Source organism: Neofelis nebulosa, chromosome 10, assembly GCF_028018385.1.
Source record: "Neofelis nebulosa isolate mNeoNeb1 chromosome 10, mNeoNeb1.pri, whole genome shotgun sequence".
NCBI lineage: Eukaryota > Metazoa > Chordata > Mammalia > Carnivora > Felidae > Neofelis > Neofelis nebulosa.
In genome coordinates this window covers 58,451,113-58,475,853 of record NC_080791.1, presented here as the reverse complement: position 1 = coordinate 58,475,853, position 24,741 = coordinate 58,451,113, and the positions used below count along the sequence as shown (strand labels likewise).

At 40.9% G+C, this 24,741-nt stretch overlaps 1 protein-coding gene across 4 annotated transcripts in view; it reads right to left on the bottom strand.

Moving 5' to 3' along the window:
- FAM168A (family with sequence similarity 168 member A) overlaps positions 1-24,741 on the bottom strand; it is a 203,730-nt gene that overhangs the window by 11,059 nt on the left and 167,930 nt on the right. For 2 of the 4 annotated variants that reach the window (XM_058687838.1, XM_058687837.1), the window contains 3 exons: positions 10,188-10,268; positions 5,399-5,425; positions 274-399 (listed from right to left, as the gene is read on the bottom strand). In XM_058687838.1, coding sequence (XP_058543821.1) covers positions 274-399; positions 5,399-5,425; positions 10,188-10,268 — 234 coding nt within the window. The remainder of the gene's footprint in view (positions 1-273; positions 400-5,398; positions 5,426-10,187; positions 10,269-24,741) is intronic. The other 2 variants (XM_058687840.1, XM_058687839.1) reach the window with 2 other exon arrangements.

Genomic DNA, 24,741 nt, shown 5'->3' with positions numbered 1-24,741 from the left:
GTAGTAACAGTTCTTCCCTTATCAAACTTGTTGGCCAGGTGCATACTTCCTCCTCCCTCCCTCACTGCTTTGTGTCTCCCCAAAGCCGGGTACATGATCAAAGAGGATGACCTTCCCTGTATGAGGAAGGTCAATTTTTTGTGTGGGTAGGAGAACCTCTTAAAATAAGTGTCTTATAAGGTCAGTTTTAAAAGTGCCCTTTCCTTTCTTTCTAAGAGACAAATCAGTCCCAACCAAGGGGAACAAGGAAAGGAGGAGACAGGCTGTATTTACTGAAAGCCGCAGAGGATGCTTGGTAAGTTCGGTTCTCGGTCCCGGTGTCCACTGGGAGGTGGAAGGTGCCTTCAGTACCACAGGAAGACGAGTTCTGTGGCCAGGCCTGTTTCATCAGCAGAGTTGCTTAAGGGAAGACACAAGAATGGCATTAGGCAGAAATAAGAAGTGGGCACCACCAATCACAGACACAAAGCAAGGGTCTTGTGCTGGATGGAAACATATAACCCAAGGGGCCCTGTTCAGACACACAGGATGGTTCAGCCTTTCTGAGATGGGCGAATGGGTTGCGGGAGTGCTGAAGTGAGCTTCCAAATGATTTGAAACCAAGGAAATCTGAGTTTACACTAAGAGAGCCAGGGTTTTCTATCCACTACCAAAACCTTATGAAGATGCCTATGAATACCACCTCCTACTGACATTCTGGCCTAAGGCTCTGGGATATTCCTTAGCCGCTTTCTTATGAATATGTCACAACTTGGAGCCTTTGACTGTGTACTGGGCCACATCAACCAAGTACTCATTTTTCATGTCTGAAATCTCACCTGGGGGGTATTTAATAAGTTGTTTTCAAAGAGAGACCTCAAAAGAATTATCACGTGACATGAACCTTGCTGGACTGCCATCTCTTTTAAAGGGACTGAGCTGTGGTGGTTCAGGAGGCATAGGCTGTCCACGGGGGCTCTTCCCATTCCTTCTTCTTCTGTACACCCAGCTGGAGCCAGACAGATAAACATCTTGCACACCCTTTATACCTCCTATTGAGGTGCTGCTGTGCCCCACCTGAGATATCTCCTCATGAATTAGAGATGATCTGCTGGGCCATTAAGAAATTCTATGTCAAACTTGGGATAGGTGTAAAATAGAGATGAGGCCCAGTCTGAAAGAAATCTGCAAACACTTCTCAGGTTCACCTGAAGCTTAGCCTGAGAAATTTGAAGGATGATGTTTCATATGATCTGGAAGTGGGGAATGACTCAAAAAACTTACCTTCATGGTATCCTGTGGGGAAGGAGAGAGGAAAGAGGGTTTCAAAGGGGGGAAATGCCTAACTTTTTAGAGATTTCTGTTGATATACTTTCTCCTAAAGGAGAAACCATTCTTGACCCAAATTTCTGTTTAGAGTAGGAAGAACAATTTTAATAGTATCTTTTCCACTCAAATAACATCTTGGGTATGAGGAGTTTTAAAGAACATTAGCAGGATGTGGGGGCTACACTGGCAATAGTTGGATATACTGGAAACATTTTAACAAGGGGCTAAGGTGCAGCACGGTGGCATGAGAAGTATGCCTGTCCACTCTGATTCTGCCAGGGCAAGGACAGCCCGCCTCCAGAGAGATCCCATAACCCCTCTGCCCATCCAGGTAACAGGTAATGCCTCTGGTTCCTTCGGCCTTGGGAGTACTGAGGCCAGAGGAAGAGGTCAAGGACCCTGCTGTTTTGCCAAACTAAGGCTAGAAGTGTAGCTGTTCTAGGCTGACTCTGCGCTTGCATTAATGGCCCGCAATATATACAGCAGATGCTGAGAAATGAGAAGGAAATCATGGGCAGGAAAGTGACACTAAAAGGAGATTTCTGGCAGAAGAAATGGACACCCAGCAGAATTCCATGCAGAGTCCAAAGCCTTTGCTGGACACCAAGACATGGTTCTGCAAACAATACAGGAGGAGGGCAGTCAATTTTAAACAATTACCTTGAGTTTCTTTTCCCCGGGGTGGGAGCAGGGGGTGGGGATTAATAAAGGATCCAATTAGTGTTGAAAAATCTTATCAAGATGTCTCCAAATTTAGAATCTGCCACTCAATGTGGCTGGAAAGCCCTGGTCACTCCAAACAACTTCCTAAAAAGTGAAACATGTAATTCTGAGAAGTCAGATGTTCTCAAGACCCTACAGGGTTCCATCAGGGAGCAGAAGGCCTGAATTTAGCCACAGAAAATTTGGATGTCCTGTTCCAGGCCAGTTTTTTCCCCCAAGTGGTGCATACTTCACCATAATTTTCATCATAAGCCAAAAGTCTGACATCAGTCTGAAGGACTGCATGACAATTAAAGCAAATCAAGATTAACCAAAGAGTAACTGAAGCCTACACTGCACTCAGCACTGAGGGGAGCGCCACAGTGGACAGGAACACATGTGGGTCATGGTCACCGCACACAAGGTATTTATGGGCTAGCTGGGGATGCAACACAGCCACACGCCAACCAGAGAGTGAACAAGACAGCATTATGCACAATAAAATAACATTCCAGATTAACCAGGAAAGAAGCAAGTGCGACTGTGCCTTTGATTATGTCTTATCTAACTGATCAAGTGAACTAAACTGTATATGTCCTGAAGAAGTGGGTATTTCCTTCTGGTTTCATTAAAAAAGAAAAGAAAACAAATATTGGGATTTTCTATGTTTCTCTCTATATTTGAGTACTTTATAATTTAAAACTGGACAAATATGAAGGCTACAAAAACCAACAAATATTAGCTGTCAACTTGACTTCCTCATTGGTCTGTTGTATTGTGCCATATGATCTTCCTCTTCCATGTAAAATTCTAAAGTAACCCATTCTGTTGGTGGTAGCAACTGAGAGCTCAGTTGTGGGATAGCGACAATCCAACTGAAACTTTAGAGGCACAGTAATAGAGGAGGCTGCTCTGACAGGCATGCCTGCTCTTGGGTGCCATGAAAGGTACCAACTCCTAGAAATGTTCTACACTTTCAACTAGGTGGTAGTAAAATACAAGTGTATACATATGTCAAATATTACTGAGCTGTACATTTGAGACTAGTGCACTTTATGTACTACTGTATATGTATTCTTCAATTTAAAAAGGAGAGAGAGACAGAGAGAGAGAGAGAGAGAGAAAGGGAGAAAGAAAGAGAGAGAGAGAGAGAGAGAGAGAGAGAGAACACACCCTTGGCAGTGAAGGGCCATGGCCCAGTCACAGCATGCTGCCCACATCCAGGTGCTGGGTTGTTCACTTCCCTGGATACGGGGCCCTCACGCCCTCTGACACTTTGAACAATCTGTTAAGCACACTTACAAGGAAGAGAGGCAGCAAGGGACCATCATCCTGAATAATGCAGTAGGTCAGGAAATCTGAGTTCTAACCTGGGCTGTGCCACTTACTAGCTGGGGGACCTTGGGCAAGTCACTTAATCTTTATTTTGTTGTCTCATAACACAGCAGTAATAACTTCTCTCTGATTGCTTCATATTGTTGACGTGAGGATCAAAGTGAAGTGTCATCCAGTCTTAACAGTTTCTAATTCTGGTATCTGCTCGTCTTCCATCCCCACAGTTATAGACAGCTCTAATTTAAGTTCTCATCAGCTCTTCACTACTGCAACTGCTTCCTCATTGTTCTGTTTTTACACCTGCCAACTTCAATCTACAAACTGCAATCAAGAGACATTTCTAAGACCTAAACCTAATCACAAAATCTTAAGAACACTCCACGGTTCTCCACTGCCTACAGGCTAAGACTGAACTTCTTGTGTGGCATTCAAGGCCCCTCATGATCTAGCCCTGTGATCTCTCTAGTCTCTCACTGTTCTCACTTTCCAACCCTACACTATAGCCACACAAACTTTATCATTCCCAGAATATGCCAAGGAGTGTCACAGCACATCTCTGTATTTTTGCTCATGGTTCACTCTTCTTGGCCTGTCTTTCCCCAAATGCCACCTGGTAAAGATTTATTAAGCCATCAATCATGAGCTTGCCTCTACTATGAAGTCTTTTCTTTTCCCCACCCTTTGACCACAGCCCCTTCATATATCCCACATGGTTCGCTATCCCAGTTTCTGTGATTCTTAGAAACCCCTGTACTTGCTGGCTTGTCTGTCTCCCCCACTAAATTGAGTTCCTTTAGAATAGGGACCTTGTGTCACTAGTCTTTATCTCTAAAGAGCCAGTGCAGGGTCTGGCACAAAGCATTCTGTGAAGAGAAGAGCTCCGCACATACTTTTTAGTATTTCTATTTCAGATGCTATAACTAGAGGGGTGAGAAAGCATGAGAACTTCTCTCACTTTTTATGGAATCTTCTGTCCAAGTTCATTGATCCTGAGGCAAACAAAAAATGGACTCTCCATAAATGATAAGAGAAACAGGTCTGTGACTGGCAAAAATAATAAAATTATAAGAGGATAGACTGCTAACATTAGAGGGAGCTGAGAGAACATCTGTAACAAAACACTATCTATGGCTTGGAGACATTAGCAAATTGCCCAAGATCACCCAGCCCACAGCAGTGGCAAGGAGAAATTTCACAGCTCATCTCCTGAAAGATGCGCCATACACAAATTCAATATTCAACATCCAAATAATTCAAGGTTAAAAGCTGAGAAAGTGTGCAGAGATTTTAATGAAAACATTGTCCTGAGCAGCCCAGGTGAGAGTAGTGAAAGTGGCAAGTCCCTCTCATGGTCCCTTACTGTCTGTGACAAAAAGGACCTAGTCCAGTTACACTGCTGGGACCCTCACAGGTGCCCAGAAGTTCCCGTGGTGCTTTGGGCCTGGAGTCCACACTGCCCACTTAGTTAGCACACTTGGCCCTCACCTCTCACCATCCAGGAAAATGCCCTGAAAATGAGCTAGAGCTCAAGATTTGGGCTAAGGGAACAGATTGTATCTAAAGTCAACCAGGTCTTTCAAACATGTCAGACTGCCAATGGAGATGGAAAATCTGATCCTGGGGCAGATTGTTTTGGGGTTCTTATAGGCATGATCCAGGTACTCCTCCACAGGAGCTGCCACAAAGCCAACAGAGAGGAGCCATACAGGCTGAAGAATTTTGTTCACTTGATTGTTTGAATTCAGCAGCCAGGTTAGGGTGAAAGTTTCTGACCTAGGTCAGATGGGACCCCGGAGGTGAGGAAGGGGAAAGACGCCTTTTAGTGCCATGATCCTTCATTGCTGCCCTAGGGGACGGTTCATGTGTGTCTCCAACCCATGATTTTGCACCATCAGACATGTTCCTGCATGCTTTAGGAACTGCTGCTGAGCCACCTGGGGGAGCCCAAGCCTAAGGGATGGGATTTGGGGAGGGAAGGAGAGGGAATCTACTGTTGTTACGAGATAACACATTCATAGGCCATAATACAGATGAGGAAAAATAGCTCTCCTACCATAAGCTGAATGCAGGAACTGAAACTCTGTTGGATAGAAATGTTAGTTGAAATTACCACTAAGAACTTGTGCAAAGTAGTATACATTGCAGTTACAAAAACAGACCGTCTCAAGATAGCAGTTTCCCCCAGGCTACATAAGAAACAGTGAATGCACAGGGCGTGAAGTGTCTCTACCCTGGAGGGAATGACAGACTTGCCATCCAGGAAAGCCCATTCATTGAAGAGAAGCACTCTTCCTTGACGCCACTGCATCTTCCAGGCATCTGACCCAAGTTAGTGCTCTTGAACTGCAGAGGGACTTCACACATGACAGAGGCTTTGTGTGTGAGAGGAAGTAAAGGTTCAGGGTTCAAAATCATCACCTTTGGCCTCTGAAGAGCTCTCTGTAAAGCCCCAGAGGGCTAGGACCAATGCAGAGGTACTTCATCACTTGAAACTTCTGGGGAAGTGAGGTGCTACAGGAGGGGCTGTAGGGTCAGACAGACTGGGTTTGAATTCTGGCTCCACTGCTTTTTAGCTGTGCAACTTGGGACAAGTTATTTAACCTCTGAGCAAAACTGGAGGCAGGAAGATTCAACTCACACAAGACTAAAGTAAAAATTAACATCTGTGTCACGACTCACACAGTGCCTGGAATATGGCAGGTATTCAGGAAGCACAAATTCCTTTCCCTTGCCCTTCTCCAGGTTTGTCACATACAAAACAGGAACAATTTGTATTTGTACTTCATAAAGTCGCTATGAAATCAAGTGAGACAGTAGGTGAAAATGGTTTATAAACACATCTCTTGTGAGGAGGTATTTCATTTCTATCTACATTAGTTATTCTGTTTATCCTTTTCTTTCATTTTCAGGTCAGATTACCAATAATGTGATACATCCTTTGGTTTTCAGATTCTGAGAACGAGTCTCAGTTGGCTCCTGCTTCCTGCAGAGCCAAATGGTCCTTAAATAAGATCCCCGAAGTCATTAAGAGCTTAGAAAAAAGCTCCAAGTACCCACACTGCTTTCAGAACCAATGAAAGAGTGAAATGTTTCCCTGCATCGTGAACAGATGACATCTTAGAGTACTCAGAGCTGCTAAAAATAGCTCTCTCTGAAGCAACTTCTTGGTCTCCTTGAAGAAGCTGAGAGAAATTTAAACCTGAGAGCCTGGCTCTTTGCAGGCTTCTACCCCACAGGCATCTCTCAGCATCACAAATGGCTGCTTCTAGCAGGAAGCTGAGAGTAACCTACACTGCCCTTGAGCCGGCCCTTCCTCAGCAGGAGCTCCCCTACTGCAGTCAGGAGACCTGGTGAATGCAGAGGCTGGCCTCTGAAAATATGGAACAGACCAGTGGGGTGTGTCTAACTCCAAAGGAAAGGGATCTGCTCAAGGTCACATCAAAATCAGTCCTTCCAGCTTCTAGTTAGGGGCCTTCTGACACAATGTGGGAATACCACGCTCTACAGTGGATTGTATGGGTTTCTAAGGAAATGGTCAGGTTGCTTCAGTCATAGCTTAGACATATGGTGAAATTTTGAAAACATAAAATTGGGGAAAATCAAGTTAGAAGTGGGATGATATTTGTTTGTTTTAAAATTAAGACCTAATCAGTACTTTATACACGCTGGAAGCTTTCCAATCGCTCCTCTTTTTTTCCCCACAGTCCCAGGCTCCTTCTGTCTGTTCTCTCTAGTCTGGTTGCTCTAGTCTAACTTCTCAATTTCTCTCTGGCCGGCCACAGACCACATGCAGGTGTGGTGGCAGGATGCCTGAGTTTGGATCTTTGGGCTAGTTCCTAACTCCTCTAAATTTTAGTTTTCCCACTTGGAAAATGGGAATAACAATAGTAATGACTTCAAAGGTTTGTTGTGATAGAAAACAAGTCAATATCCATAAAGAGCTTAAAATAGTCCCTGGTACATAGGAACCATTCAACAAATATTATCTATTTATTTTTATTCCCTGTCCTTCCACTTTCTTGCTAAACTAATCCTCAAACAGTTCCACAAACCAGCACCATAAATTCTGTACATTATGAGAAAATGCCCCAGTGCTGGAATTAGAGCCTTGAAGAATTCATGGCCTCCACCCTCAGTGGAGCCTCCTGTTACACGACTGTGTCACCTGCTGGTGACACTTATCCTTCCCCTTCCAGTAAGGCTTTCACACATTGACCTCTCTCCTTAAGAACCCTCCCTCTATCCTTGTTCACCTCTCCAACAGCAAATCAAAGTCATTAAACAAGAACTCTCCACTTTCCACTGGACAATTTACTCTAAGCACGTGCATCTGTGACCTTTCCTGTAGTCGGAGAGGAAGAGCTGCCCTCCTGTGTGAGGCAGCCCCGTCCACCTGCTCCCCCAAACAAAGAAGAGAACAGAGCTCTAGATCTCCCACCTCAGCAAAGCTTCCTTGAAGGCCTGGCTCTATCTGGCAGCCTCTCTGACTTATCCTCCTCATTTGCTCCTTCCCATCAGCGCTTACATGCTCACACGCTTAATCATGCTCACATCTAAAAAAATGCCTCCTTTAACCCCACCTTCCCATGTTCTCCTTTCCCTTGTAGTCAAGTCTCTTGTAAGAGCAGGCTCTGCCTGCTAACTGCTTCTTCACTCCCGGGCTCCCCATTTCATTGACTCTGCTTCCGTAGGTCACTGGTGGCCTCCTGACTACACACACACATCTTCTTCATCCTGACCTTAGCTGACCTTGTGAAATTACTCACCTCATTTTGTTTTAGACCAGATAGTTTACCAAGCCAATTCACAGATCTCACAGCATTTAAATTTAAATCATTTCTATATTGTGAGATACTTGATAATCAAAACCACCGTAGTTTTTAAGACAGATCTTATCAAATTTGATTAAATCTTTTATCAGGGTAAATTTCTGTAGCTTTCATTGTTTCTGCCTATTACACATTTTTTTGGAAACATGTATCTTGTTGATTAAAAGTGGATATAGAATAAACTATTAATGCTGAGATAGAGACGTTTTAGCTTGTGGATTACTCCTACCCTCACAAGCTCTTTGAGGTCAATGACTTCAGCTTTCTCAAATCTGAATCACATGCAGTGTCTTCCAGAGTGCTTTGGGCATAGCAGGGCCAAAATAAATGTCTGTGGAATGACATACCTATGTAAAGACTTTAGGGGTTAACATCACTTATTTGCATAAAATAGTACTTTGTCTCTCAAAAAAGAGGGAGTTCACGGTATGTGTGTGTGTATGATTACAAAATGATCCCTACTTTAGAATGGGGCAACTGAGGTTCAGAGAGGTCGAGTGACTCTAAGGTTGTTAATTTAAGAAGTGACAGTCAGAACTCACATCTAGGTCTTCTGACACAGACCATGTTCTTCTCTTATTTAAATATTCCAGAAGAAAGGGAACAATGGTAGGATGAATGCTGGATTGGCACAGAAAAGCATGAGACCAAGAACTCGAAGATCTGCCAAGGGTTCTAGTTCATATGCTATTGCTGCATCATTGAGTAATTTGGACAAAACACTGTTTATCTCTGGATCTCTCTTGTCAAGAGAAGGAGCTGAACTGGAGGATCTCTAAGGTCTTTTCAAGCTTTTTAACTCTAGAATAATCATTACTAAACAAGAACATGGCGGGGGGGGGGGTATGATTATGGCATTTAAGGCCTTTCCAAATCTGGCCCTTGGACATCTGTAGTTCAGATTCATCTATTATCCCCACCCCTACAGTGTGCTTCAACCATTCCCACATCACCATTCCTTTGCCCAGGATCTACTCTGTTTAGAACGTCCAATTCTTTCCTTATGTGCTTAAAAGAATGTCTCCTGCTTCTCCCTCAGGTCTCTATTGAGAGACCCCCTGTGAAGCGTCCTGTACCCTTTCATCACACTGCACAGCTATGAATTTGTTTATATGCCAACTCCCAAATGAACTAGAAGTTATTTAGGCAAAGATGGCTCTTTTTCTCTATTCTAGTGTGGAGGACATTCAACAAATAAATACTTGTTGAGTAAATGAAGAGGAACTTACTTAAAACCATCTACACCCCTGAGGTAAGTAAGTAGCACATTTCTCTGAGAGAACTATTTTGTCCAAGGCCTCATAACTAGTGAGTTGAGTAATCAGGATTCAAACCCAGGACTTTCTACATGCAGCATCCAGATTCTTTCTCCGGCCCCTTGAGTGTTAAAGCACCCACTAAGTATGAGGGTTAGTATTGGTGGTAAGACCTCTGCACTGCTCCTAGCCCAAATGAGAACAATTTTTTATTTTTTTAACATTTCAAATCTGTATCAATCTCTATCCAGGAATGGGTAAGATAAAGGAATGCTAGGCCTTTGTGATTTGTGAAAAACAGGTTCCTTGCCTCAGCCTGAAAAGCAGTTCTTTATCCTCTGGTGGCAAGTCTCTCACTCTCTTCCAAATCCACACCCAGGCAGTCTGGTGTGTGTGTGTTTGCATCTGTGTGTGTCTCAATGGCAGCCTTAGGGAAAACCGAGCAAAGAACTGATTTGGACGTTGTTTGGGAGAGCAGAAAAGGTTCTGTGAAGAGGATGCATGTTTCAGATATTCCAGCAGAGAAAAGATGGGCCAACCTTAAATCCCAAGGAGAACGGAGGAGATTCTATTCCCACCCCAACCCTTAGGCTCAACTGCCCCCAGTTCCCAGAGGGGACTCCCAGGAGAATCAGGCCTGGATGGGCGGAGTCCAGAGCAATTAAGGACAGGAAAAGGCCAGCAGGTGGGTTTGTTTTTCCAAACAGAGTCCCACCTCCCACCCCAGGCACCACTGCTGTCTTCACTTTCTCCTTACCTGGAGCATAACTGGGGCTATTGGTGGGGTACAGACTGGGATTGTAGGCAGGGGCTGCTGCGGGGTAGGCTGTAGGGTAACCTGTGAAGAGACAAAAAAGCCCCAATTAATTGGACAAGAAAAGGAAACAGAATCCAAGTCCCAGGGTTGGCCTTCAGCCTCTTTATGGGCCTTTTTTTTCAGACAGTATATGTGACCACCTTTTAGCCTCTTGAGAAAAGGCACCAATACCACCATCCTAATACATGCAGATTTTTCTTTTTTTAAAAAATAGCACAAGAAATGGGGCTCCTGGTGGCTCATTTGGTTAAACATCCGACTTGGGCTCAGATTATGATCTCACAGTTCGTGGGTTCGAGCTCTGCATCTGGCTCTGTGCTGACAGCTCAGAGCCTGGAGCCTGCTTCAGATTCTGCGTGTCTCTCTCTCTGAGTCTCCCCAGTTTGTGTTTTCTGTCTCTCTCTCTCTCAAAAATAAAAGTAAACATTAAAAAAACAGTGTAAGAATTGTATGTCTACGTACTCATTGTAAAAAAGAAAAATGGAAACACCATCAAAGTGTATGTGGTAAAAAGTCTAAGTTTACTCTCACATTCCTGCTGCAACACTACTCTACTCCCCCAAGGTGGTAACAGCTATCCTTCTGGAGTTTTCTATACATTTTTATATATTCACATATATTCAGTGGTGTTCTGGTAAATATTTAACAACTGGCTTGAGGGGATTGAAGTGGAGTTCTATTTCTAGCATTTGCCAAGTTCCATGGTAGAAATACTCCCACCATGGCTAATTTCAAGCTACCAATGTCACTGAAGGAGTAGTTGGGAAAAGGCGCTCACAACTGGCTCTAGAGGGTGCACACAAGCTAGATCTAGCCTGCCACTGCATGTTATATATTGTTGGTGTTGTTGTTGTTTAATTTTTAAAGGATTTTTTTTTTTAAGTACAATCTACTCTCCAATGTGGGGCTTGAACTCACGACCCCAAGACCAAGAGTCACATGCTCTACCAACTGAGCCTGCAGGGAGCCCCTTTTTTGGAAATTTTTATTGGGACAAAATACATACAACAAAATTTGTGATTTTAACCACTTAAGTGTATAATTCAGTGTCATTAATCATGTTCACAATGTTGTACAAACATCCCCACTATCTGTTACTAAAACTTTTTAATCACTCTAAACTCTATACCCATTAAGCAATAATATCCCATTCCCTCTAACCATAGCTCCTGTTAACCTCTAATCTACTTTGTTTCTATGAATTTACCTATTCTAGATATTTCATATAAATTGAATCATATACTACCCTTTTGTGTCTAGCTTCTTTCACTTTAGCATAATGTTTTTGAGATATGCCCATGTTTAAGCATGTACTGAAACTACATTCCTTTTTAAGGCTGAATGATTATCCGCTGTATGTATATGCCACATCTATTTACCATTTATCCTTTGGTGGTTTCTGAGGAACCACCCAACTGTTTTGCATTGTGGCTATACCATTTTACATTCATATCAGCAATGTATTAGGGTTTCAATTTTCCCATATCCTCAGCAACAGTTGTTACCTTTTTTTTTTTTTTAATTATAGCCATCCTAGTAGGAATGAAGTGGTATCTTGCTGTGATTTCAATTTGCATTTCCCTAATGATTAATGATGTTGAGCATCTTTTCATGTGCTTATTGGTCATCATATACCTCTTTGGAGAAATGTCTATTCAAAATAGTTGCCCATTTAAAAAATTGGGTCACTTGGTTCTGTTGTTGAGTTTAAGGAATCTTTTATATAATCTGAATATTAAACCCTAATCAGGTATATGATTTGCAAATATTTTCTCCCATATTCCATGGGTTATCTTTTCCTTTTGACAATGCCTTTGATGCACAAAAATTTTTAATTTTGATGAAGTCCAATTTACCTATTTTTTTGTTTTGTTGCTCATGCTTTTGGTGTCATATCTAAGAATCCATTGCCAAATCCAAGGTCATGAAGATTTAACCTTATGGTTTCTTCTACAAGTTGTATGGTTTTGGCTCTTATATTTAGATTACCAATCCATTTTTGTAAATGGTGTGAGGTAGGGGTATATGTAGTTTTATATTCTACTTTTTCACTTTAACATTATAAGTATTTTTCCATATTAACTACATATTACTCAAAAACATTATTTTAAACATCTTTATGATATTCCATTATGTAGATATCAAATCATTTAACCATGACTCTGTTTTTAGATGTTTAGGTTGTTTGCAAATTTTCATTATAGTAAATGCAGCTATGAGAACAACCTAAATAAATCTTTGGCTAAATCTCTATTTTAGGAACGATTCTAGAAGTGAGATTTCTAGGTCAAAAGATAGTGCTATTTTTAAAGCTCATCCATTCAACAAATATTTGAGTATTTACTCTGTGCCAGACACTGTGATGCCTGTACTTGTGGAACTTGTATTTTAAAAAGGTAGGAGAAGGCAGTGGATAAATAGTAAATATGAATAAACACAGTCTAAAGTGCTATGGAAAAGAGAAAAATGGCAGGGTAGAGAGTGTAAGAAGTGCCAGAGTGTTGGACGGAGGCACTGCCATATTGAATAGGGTAACCAATATAAGACACATTGAGAAGGTAAGATTTTCACAAAGACTTGAAGGAAATAAAGTTAACCGAGCAGATGGCTAAAGAAAGAGCATTTCAGATGAAGGAAAATGTACACAGCCCCTAAGTGGAAAGCCTATGGGATGTGTCCGAGGAACAGCAAAGAGGCCAGTACGGCTGAAGTGGAACAAATCAGGGGGACAGTAGCAGTAGAGGAAGTCAGAGAGGTAAAGGGCTGGACAGTTCACACAGGGCCTCATAGTCCTATTGAAAGGACTTCTCTTTCATTCTGAGTGAAATGAGAAGACATCACAGGGGTTTGAGCAGAAGAATAATATGATCTGACTTTCGTTTGAAAAGGGTCACTCTGATCACTGTGTTGAAAGCAGAGTATAATGTGGGCAGTGTAGAGAAGCAGAGACCAGTTAGAAGGCTACTGCAAACTCCTAGCAATAGATGATGGGCCTCAGATCAGGGCAATATCAGCAGAGGTGATGAGAAGTGACGTGCTAAGAGTTTTCACATACTTTGCCAAACTGCTTCCTAGACAAACTATCAATTTGTACTTGCACTAGCAGTAGGTAAGTGCCTGTCTCACTGCTCCCTGCAGCTTTTTAATGCTCATCGGTATTTTGACTGATGATGGAAAGCTGATTTTAAAAGTCAAAGATTAAATCCCTAAATCCCTAAAAGCTTCTTTGGGATTTGTAAATATTGCGCTTTAATAATGTATCTTTGTTAGTATGCCTTTCCCTAAATCTTTTCCAACTCCAAAGAAAATTCATCTCACTTTATCCCTCAATCATTTTCTAATTTCAGAACCAAGGTAGATAACTTGTTGTCTCTTAATTAGCATCATGGAGATCTGCTACTTATCAAGAAGAAAGTCAGGGCTTTAATCTGAGAAGCAAAGTGACCCAATCTCCTAGCTGAAATCTATATTCAGCTTCACGTGAGAGGACTGTGAGGCCAAGGGTAATCATACCCCTGTTTTGTCATTTCAGATGCCTTTTACTTTGGGGGGCAATTATAGGATCTCCCTTCAATGTTTCCAAGTAGAATTATTTTTCATTCACTTGTGTTTGATAGATATAAGATGGCTGAATAGAACGAGCTTTATTTGATCCTCCAACCCTCTTTGTTTTATAAATGACATCCTCAGGCTGAGAGAAAGAAAAGGGACTGCTGATGCTAGAATGTACTCAAAGGCCATTTGGTTGACCCTCACATTTGGGTCTAGGGCCTCCTCTATGACACACTCATGGGATCATGCAACCTAGCCCTTACATCTCTACAGATAGCAAAGTCTTTCCTTTCCTGAGACCCCTACTACACCGTGAGATTGCTCTGATGGTCTGAAAGTGACTTTTCATACTTCACTGAACTCTATTGGTAGCTTCTGCCCTTCAGAACAGAACAAATTTGAAGACACATGTATCCCCAACTACAGAACTTATCACACTGTACATCAACGGTATGTTTATATTTCCTGTCCTGCTCACCCTCCCCAAACTGTAAGCTCCCTGAAGACACAACTATGTCTTATTTGCTTGTATACAATAGCTTTCGGTCAGTTCCTCGTTCCCACTCTATTAACACACCACTCCTCCCCTCCCCTTCCCTCAGCCTGGACAGGAAGCATCTGAGCTTCTCAAACATAAGGTGGTGGTGAATAGTCTTTGTGGCCAGTAGAGAATCTCTTCCCCACCATCAACTTTCCTTCTCTAGAAAGGGCATCAAATGTAAGCTAGTCTTCCTCCCTACAACTTTCCTGGTTTGGTTTTGTTTCCTTGTTCCCAACGATATTATTCATCTTGCTGCTTCTGTTGATGATGGTGCTGGCATCTCTAAAGCCTGGCACAGATAAGGCAGAAAATAGGTACTCAATGCAGAGATTATGGCGGAGGAGGGGGGGCGGTATTCTGGAGCTAAGATAGGTTTATAAACAAGAGAAACAAATTCAGCAGGGTCCCTGGCTTTGAGAGAGTCACCAACTAATGAGGGAGAAAGATGGATAAGTGGATAGTTAGAATGCCTCCTGAAAAGTGCCATGATAAAGGTTGAGAGTGGGCAGAGAAGAGGCCTTCATTAACCAATATTTTTTAGTATCTACTATCTGCCAGGGATTATGCAGGGCACTAGGTGTCCTGGATGTGGATAAGAAAGAGAAAGAAGGACATTCTAGGCAAGAGCATGGAGGGTAGCATTTGGGGGCACCCATAAGTGGCTTGGTTTGTACCTTCCTTGGCTCTAAGAAGCAGGACTGATGGGGTAACCATACCTGAGAGGAAAGGTTGTCTTGGGGGCTTGAGCTCATCATTTTATCTTCTTGTAACCATGTCTCCCTTTATAGTGGATGGCTCTAACTTACCTTTCCAGCTATATCTGTCACTATGTCTGAGTTTCGTACTGTTAAACCAGACTTCTCTCCTCAACTCCTGACTCATATAGTATCTAACTGCCTACTCAACATCACCATTTGGATGTTTGCTAGACTATCAAAGCTATCGGATAGCCTGGTCTCTGGAGCTAGATCCAGGCTTAGGTTTGTATTCCAGCAACACGACTATTTATGTAATCTTGGGCCACTTATTTACCCCCTCTGTGCTTGAGTTTTCATCTGTAAAATGGGAGTGTTACTTACCTAACAAGTTGCCCTAAGTTTAAATTAGTTAAGACCTCAAAGCACTAGGAGCCAGGCAAATAGTTAAGACTTCAAAAAGTCAGCTATTATTATTTCAAACTTCTACTTGAAAAGAAATTTTTACTTTCTATCCTCCTATTCCCTTCTAAACCGGTTCCTCTGCAGTTTTCTCTACACCAGTAAATGACAACTCATTCTTCCAGTTCCTCAGGCCAAAAACCTTAGATTCATCCTTGATACTATTCTTTCTCTCCTATCCACATCAGCAAATCCTTTCAGTTCCACCTTCAGAATATATTCAGAATCTCTCTCTCATTGCCTACATACATCTTTCCAAATTACTGCACTAGCTTCATAATTGGTCTCCCTGCTTCTACCTTTGATTCTGTGCAGTCTATTTCCCACAGCAGCCAGAGTGATCCTGTTAAAACATTAAATCAGATCATGACACTCCTCTCTTTAGCTTCCCATGGCAATCACAAAGAAATCCTTTTAATGACCCACTTGAGCCTCAGCCACCTCTCTCAACTTCCTCTCCAACTATCTGCCCCCATGCTAATCTACTCCAGCCACATTGGCCTCCTTGCTCTTCTTAATGTGTCAAGCATTTTCCCATCTCAGCCTTTTACTCTTTGTATTCCCTCTTCCTGGAACTGTGTTCAAAGGATTTTATATTCTTTCCAAAATAGTACTCTCAACTTTCATTACTCTCTGTGTTTCTTATCCTGCTTTGTTTTTCTTCACAGCACTTAGCCTGACATACTATATATTTACTTGCTTAGGGGAGACCATCTGTCTCCCACCACTAGAATATAAGCTTAGTCCACAGTAGCACTTGCTGGTATGCAGCTATTCCCTGCTGGAAGTCCCCTCCTGGCACACTCCAAAGACATTCCCTTTGACTCTCAAAGACCCAAGGGAGCAGAATGCATTCCGGGTCCTGGTCCCCCAAAGCTACCTGGATCTGTGGAAGCTCATCGGGGTAAAGATATTGAGTTCAAATAATACACCATATACATTTCTCCCACTGCTCACACAAAGATATTTTTTACACCTGTGATTTCATTTGAGCCTCAAAACAACACTAATGTTGGGGCACCTGGCTGGCTTTGTCAGTGGAGCACATGACTCTGGATCTTGGGGTTGTGAGTTCAGACCCCACATTGGGTGTAGAGATTACTTAAAAATAGAATCTTAAAACAAAACTAAACTAATGTTATTTCCCCCATTTTGTAGAAAAGGAAACAGAGGCTTGGAGAGGTGAAGTGTCTTTCTGGATAAGATTTTTCAGCAAGTCAGTGGTATTACTGGAAAGGGAATCCTGAAAGCAATAATGCCTTTTCCACACCTGTCAAATAACTATGATTTGGTCCTTGGAAGGAAGTCTGCCCCTTCTATAGTTAAATTCTTTGAAGGTCAGGAGTAAAGAGAATAAACGGAAAAAATGAGCTTTTCTCCTTTGTATCCCAAAAGCTATAGTAGTGATCAGGTTTCCTGGGATTCTGATGTGTACATTTTAATTGCTTTATGGATGTCAATATAATCTAATCCCTTCCTCTTGTTGTCACTAGGATTAGGACTGAAGAAATGTAAAGCTAGTTTTCGATTAAAATGGAAATTAGAAATTGCTTTTAAGAGAAATCAGAGGACTATTTCTGAAATGACTTGATCTTTAGGAAGTAAGAAAGCAAGAGTATCAAAAGGCTAGTGGAAAACTAACTCCCTGGCTTAGGAAGACAAAGAGGATTATGTCTTTGTGATCAGAGGACACTTATGCAATGAAGACATTTTAGGTCTGCAGCTCAAGATGAAAAAGAAAAAAACTGCCACCCCCTTCACTTCAAGGCCTGGTGACCAAAACCCAAACAAAAAATATTTAATTCTCTCAAAATAAAAAAGAGGGTAAAAGGAAGAATATAATTTTGAATCTGTATTATGTTCTGAGCATTATGTCAGGCCTTCTTTATCTAATTTAATCTTCACACTAACTCCATGAAATACCTTAGCAATCCCATTTTAGAGATAAGGATACTGAAACTTAGACTTATCTTACATATCTTAGACTTACCTTAAATAGCTTGTGAACAGAGTGGAGACAGAATCCAGACCTGCTGAGACAAAGTCCATTTCTACCAACTTCCCTACCTCTCCTCAAAACATGAGTCTACTCAACACAAACCTTGGGATTTGGCTGGCCCCCCCCCCCCAAGTTTTAGCTTCATAATGTGGGAAAACAAAAAATTACTCAATTTGGTCAAAGATGGTTCAGTTACCCAAAACACAACACAACACAACAGCTATTATTCCCACTCAGCATACTAATGTAAGTCATACTGGTGCTATTGAAAAGCATCAGAGGGGTGCCCGGGTGGCTCAGTCAGTTAAGCGCCAGACTTCGGCTCAGGTCATGATCTCACGATTTGTGGGTTAGAGCCCCACACTGGGCTCTGTGCTGACAGCTCAGAGCCTAGAACCTGCTTTGGTTTCTTTGTCTCCCTCTCTCTCTGCCCTTCCCCCACTTGTGCTGTCTCTCTCAAAAATAAATGTAAAAAAAAATTTTTTTTTTTTTAAAAGAAAAGCATCACACAGGCACTGAATTACAGAGTTAGAAGAGGTATTAGAGGTGATTGAGTCCAATTTGCCACCCAGTACAAGAATATCCTTTATAATGGTCCTCATAGCTGGCCACATGGCCCCTGCTGGCACACTCTTCTAATGATGGTATGCTCAGAAGCCCTTTAGGCAGTCAAAGTTCCTGCAGGAGAGCTCTGAAAGTTAAGAAATTCTTCACACTGGCTAACAACCTGGCTTATAAGGTATCTCACCCTGAAAAGCTTCCAAGCTACTGGTCCTGGTTCTCAAAGAATATGTCTGTTCCTTCTGCTCCAGGACAATCCTCCAGAGATATGAAGGTATCAGATATTCTTCCTGAATCTTCTCTTGTCTAAATCCAATAGATCCAATTCCTTCAACCCTTTCTCCATCCTGATTGCCCACCTTTAGCCAGACTTCAATTTACAAATCCCCTTCCCTTAAAGCAATTCAACTTTCTTCTTGCCTTGTTCAGTCTTCTGCTGATGGGTTTTCCCCAATTAAAAAAAAAAAAAAATGGCACTTAGGTAGCTAAGTTGGTTAAACATCTGACTTCAGCTCAGGTCATGATCTCACAGTTCACGAGAGAGAATAGCTGACAGCTCAGAGCCTGGAGCTTGCTTCAGATTCTGGGTTTCCCTCTCTCTCTGCCCCTCCCCCACTTGTACTCCATCTCTCTCTCTCTCTCAAAAGTAAATAAAACATTAAAAATTTTTGAAAAATAATTAATTGATGTATTAAGATGCTGGTGATGTGCAATCAGTGAAGGCCAAAAGTAACTTAATCCAGATTTCTTCATCATTATCCATCAGCATAGTTAATATCTACCAAATGCTTACTCTGTGCTAACAGGATGTAAGGTTCCTTACAGAGGAACTTAAAGTTTAATAGAGAAATAATATAGGCTACTTATATTAATCTACAGGTAATCTATATGACATATAATGAGAGAATGTCGGAGTGTTACCAGAATGCGGAGGAAGGAGTGAAGAACAGGTCTGGGAAAGCTGGGAATGGCTTGTTAGAAGAAGGAACATTTGGGGGCGCCTGGGTGGCGCAGTCGGTTAAGCGTCCGACTTCAGCCAGGTCACGATCTCGCGGTCCGTGAGTTCGAGCCCCGCGTCAGGCTCTGGGCTGATGGCTCGGAGCCTGGAGCCTGTTTCCGATTCTGTGTCTCCCTCTCTCTCTGCCCCTCCCCCGTTCATGCTCTGTCTCTCTCTGTCCCAAAAAAAAAAAAAAAAAACAAACGTTGAAAAAAAAAGAAGGAACATTTGATTGGCCTTGAACAATGAGTGGGAGCAGTTTGTCAGAGGTGTGAAGGAGTGGGGACAAAGAAATAGATCCTCCCTTCATGCATGATGGCATGAAAACGTATGCCACACTAGGGAAACGGCAAATGGTTTAGTACGGTTGGAGTTTATAGTGTGTAGGGAAAAGCAACAAGAAATGAAGATAAGAAGGTAGACTGAGAACAGATTGTGAAGGGATCTGAATGCCAGGCTTAGGGATAGAATTTATCACTCAATAATAAGAATCCACTGGAGGATTCTGAACCAAGAGTTTCAGATTTGTGTTTTGTCTACTCCAGCAGCAACTGTAAACAGGTTCAGAGTGCGTGAGATCAGAGGGAAGGACCAGATAGGAAGTTACTGCAATTGCCCAAAGGCAAAGCTAAAACAGTAGCGATGGGATAAAGAGGAAAATTGGCAACAACAAAGATGTTTAGGAGACACAGCCTACAAAATACCATCCTTATAGCAAAACCTCACCTTTCCTGCTGTGAGGCAAAAAGCTACAAAGCAAGATGGGAAACATACTAACTGCAAGTTTTATAGGCTTTTTGTTGCTTCTTTTAATAGGCAGAAGGAAAGAAAATAAATCAAATGGACTCTTGAATCTCTTGGCTCCAGAAAACAGCCTGAATCTGATTTTCTTCCTAGCTGGGAGGCCTGGCTGCTTAGAGTGCTATCCTGGCGAGACTGCAGGTCAGTCTACACAGACAGCGGTTCTACAGGGCTAGCTCTGGACCTGCCCACAGACTTGAATTTGAGGTAGCCTAAACACTGGCAAGGTCTACCCACCCAGACTCCCACTAGTGAGCCCCATGGAATTTTAAGGGTGGTAAGTAAGGCACTGTTCTTCCCAGTTTAGGGCAAGGCAACTCCCTCTGAGATATATCCAGTAATCAATTGTGTTCTGACCTGTGTTGCATCTCCAGGGAGGACTTACCCTCTAGTTAAAAAGCCAGTAACCTGTGTGGGTCATTCATCCTGGATGAGCCCTAGAAGAAGAAGGCTGCTAAAGCCAGAGCAGGTTTAACATGGCATGCCTTTAGTGCAAAAGCAGTATCATCAATGAAAAAAGATAAGAAAATAGGTTGTTAAATAGCCAAATTATGGAAAGAACCTAAATGTCCATCAACTGATGAATGGAAAAAGATGTGTTTGGTTTTTTTTTTGTTGTTTTTTTTTTTTGATGTGGTTTATATATACAATGGAATACTACTTGGCAATGAGAAAGAATGAAATCTGGCCACTTTCAGCAACATGGATGGAACTGGAGTGTATTATGCTAAGTGAAATAAGTCAGGCAGAGAAAGACATACCATATGTTTTCACTCATAGGTGGATCCTGAGAAACTTAACAGAAGACCAGGGGGGAAAAAAGTTACAGAGAGGGAAGGAGGCAAACCATAAGAGACTCTTAAATACTGAGAACAAACTGAGGGTTGATGGGGGGTGGGGGTGGGGGAGAGGGGAAAGTGGGTGATGGGCATTGAGGAGGACACCTGTTGGGATGAGCACTGGGTGTTGTATGGAAACCAATTTGACAATAAATTATATATATAGAGGCAGGGGGAGAGAGAGGGGGAGAGGGAGAGAGAGAGAGAGAGAAAGAGAGAGAGAGGGGAAGAATAGGTTGTTAAAACTAATAATAAAATTGTTCCTTAGGTAAGTACATAAGGCCAAGTGTGTGCTGTTTCTGAAGGGAAAAAAAATTCTTTTACAAATCTAACAGTATCTCCAAAGCTCCCTCCCTGTCTTTTACAAATCTAACAGTATCTCCAAAGCTCCCTCCCTGTCAGCATGGGGTATGGGAGAAATTTTAATGGAAAGCAGATGGCCTATTCTGTCTCAATCTCCACTCCAGGAGTGTGCTGCTGCCTTTTTTTTTTCTGGCATCTATGAAGGGAGGTCTCAATACTTTACAGATTGTTTGGTGAGTGATTCCCACCCTCCCTGTATTTATTTTCTAAAAAGAAATAAAAGAGCAAGATGAAATTTTGCAAATTGATGATTTAGTCCATAAATTCGTTTTCCTCCCATGTCAATTCACTTTTTTATTCTATTATGCTGTTTTAAGAGATCTGGAAAGGGAAGATCTTGTTTAAATTCAGTAAAACATAGAATACTTGTTTTTTCCATGTGAAGAAAATATTTGATCCCCATCTCATACTTCTCCAATTCCAGAAAGACCAAAAACTTAAATATTAAAACAACAACAACAACAAAAACACTTAAAACTATTAGGGAAAATAGGAGAGTATAGTTTGAACTTGGGATTAGAAAGTATTTCTTAGATGAAATCAAAAGGAAAAACCACAAAAGGTTGATAAATTTAACTCACTAAAATTTAAACAAAGTTAAAAAACAAGTACAGAGAAAAGACATTTGTAACAAATGTATCCAGAGTAAAAAACTCATATTTAATCAACAAGGAAATGAAAATAAGCCAATAACATCTAATCACAGTATTCACAGAAGAAATCACTCAAAATGACTAGGGAAAAGGAGGAGAAAGGGAAAAGATGTTCAATCATACTAGTAATCAGCAAAATGTGAATACATGGAATAAAGTATCATTTCACACCTATCAGAGTGACAAGAATTTTAAAGTCTCACAATAGCAAGTGTTGGGAAGGATCGAAAACCATGGGAATCAGTAAAAGCATTCTGAAGGGCAATTTGGCAATACCAGATAAAGATACACAACCTAGCAATTGGGAAACTGGATTTTTGAGGTGGGTCTTGTGAGGTGGCAGGATTCTGGCAGGCAAAGATAAGAGGAATGACATCCAAATAAAATAAAACCAAAAGAACAATATAAGCAAAGTCAGAGACAGGAACCCATCTGAGGACTGACAAGACTGTTTTCTAAAGTGGCTACACCATTTTTTACATTCCCACCAGCAGTATGAGTTTTCACTTTCTCCACATCCTTGTCAACACTTGTTATTACCTGACTTTTTGATTACAGCCATCCTAGGGGGGTAAAGTGCTATCTGATTATGGTTTTGATTTGCATTTCCCTGATAATTATGTAGGAACTGTTTCATGTGTTTATTAGCCATCTGTATATCTTCTTTGAAGAACTATCTATTCAGGTTCTTTGCATATTTTTTAATTGGGTTGTCTTTTTATTATTGAGTTAAGAGTTCTTGATATATTCTAGATGCAATCTAGAACTAGATGTCTTATCAGACAGATGATCTGCAAATATTTTACCCCATTCTGTAGGCTGTCTTTTTGCTTTCTTGAATGTCCTTTGAAACACAAAAATTTTCCCCTTTTTTAAAAATATTACTTTTATTATTTTTTTTAACTTATTTTTTAAATGTTTATTTTGAGAGAGAGTGCACACAAGCAAGGGAGGGGCAGGAGCAGAGAGAGAGGGAGAGAGAGAATCCCAAGCAGGCTCCACGCTGTCAGCACAGAGCCTGATGCAGGGCTCGTTCTCATGAACCGTGAGATTATAACCTGAGCCAAAATCAAGAGCTGGATGCCTAACCGACTGAGCCACCCAGGTGCCCCCAAAACTTTTTACTTTTGATGAATTCCAATTTATCTATTTTTTTTCTTTTGGCTGTTTGTGCTATTGGTGTTATATAGTTAAGAAACCACTGCCAAATCTTAAGCTCACAAAGATGTACCTCCAAGCTCTCCTGTATAAGTTTTATAGTATTAGCTCTTATATTTAGGGCTTTGGATCCATTTTAAGTTAATATTTGCATATCATGTGAAGTACTTCATTCTTTCATATGTGGATATACAGTGTCCCAGCACCATTTGTTGAAATGATTATTCTTTCTCTATTGAATTGTTTTTGGTATGCTTGTTGAAAATTGACCATAAATGTGACAGCTGGCTTCTGGATACTCAATTCTATTCCACTGATGCATATGTCTACCCCTGTGCCAAAATCACATTGTGGCAAATATCACAATAAATCCACATTTATTATTGTAGCTTTCTAATAAGCTTTGAAATTGGGAAGTGTGGGTCCTCCAACTTTGTTCTTTTTCAAGATTGTTTTGGCTAATATGGGTCCTTTGAATTTCCACATGAATTTTATTAACATCTTGTCAAAATCTGCAAACAAACCAGCTAGAATTTTGATAGGGTTTATTTTGAATCTGTAGATCAATTTAGGAACTATTACCATCTTAAAAAATATTAAGTCTTTCAATCCATGAACATGGGATGTTTTTCCATGTATTTAGATCCTAATTTCTTTCAACATGTTAGAGTTTTCAAAGTATAAGTTTTACACTTCTTTTGTTAAATTTATCCCTAAGTACTTTTATTCAATTCATTTGCTATAAATTCATAATGCTGTACATGGAATGGTTTTCTTAATTTTATTTTTGGGTTGTTTATTATAACTATAGAAATACAATTGATTTTTATATATTGATCCTGTATCCTATAACCTTGCTGAACTCATTTATTAGTTCTATCAGTTTGTGGATTCCTCAGAATTTTGTACATGCAAGATTGCGTCATCTGCAAATACAAATACTTTTACTTTTCATTTCATTTTCTTACCCCGTTGCCCTACTTAGATCCTCCAATACAGTGTTCAATAGAAAGGGTAAGACTGCACATCCTTGTCTTATTCTCAGTGTCAGAAGAAAAGCATTCAGTCTTTTAAAACTAAGTGTAGTAATAGCCATGGGTTTTGCATAAATGTCCTTTGTCAGACTGAGGAAGTTCCCTTCTATTCCTAATTTGTTAGGCTGTTTGTTTTGTTTTTTTAATCATTAAAGGGTACTGGAGTTTGGCAAATGCTTTTTCTGTGTCTACTGAGATTATGTGGGTTTTGTCATTTAACCTTTTAATATGATGCACTGCACTGAATGATTTTCCTATGCTGAATGGATCTTGCACCCCTGGGATAAATCCCACTTGGTCACAGTGTATAATATAATCCTTTCTATAACTTATTGGACTCATTTTGGTAGTATTTGTTGAGGACTTCTGCATTTATATTCAAATGGGATACTGGTTCTATAGTTTTTTGTGATGTCTTTATCTGGTTTTGGTATCAAGACAACACAAACTAGTCTCACAGGAATTAGAAAGTGTTCTATTTTTGAAAGAGTTTGTGGACAGTTAGTGTTAATTCTTGTTTAAATGTTTGTCAGAACTCACCAGTGAAACTATCTGGTTCTGGGCTTTTCTCTGGGGGAATTTTTTTTTTTTATTACTAATTCCATTTTTTTTTTTATTACTTGTTATAAGTCCATTCAGATTTTCTATTTCTTCATAAATCAGCATTGATTGTGTATTTCTAGTAATATGTCCATTTCACCTAGGTATCTAATTTGTTGGCGTACAACTGTCCATAGTATTCCCTTATAATCCTTATTTTTGTAAAGTCAGGAGTTAAGTCTCCTGTATCATTCCAGATTTTAGTAATTTGAGTCTTCTCCCTTTTGTTCTTGATCAGT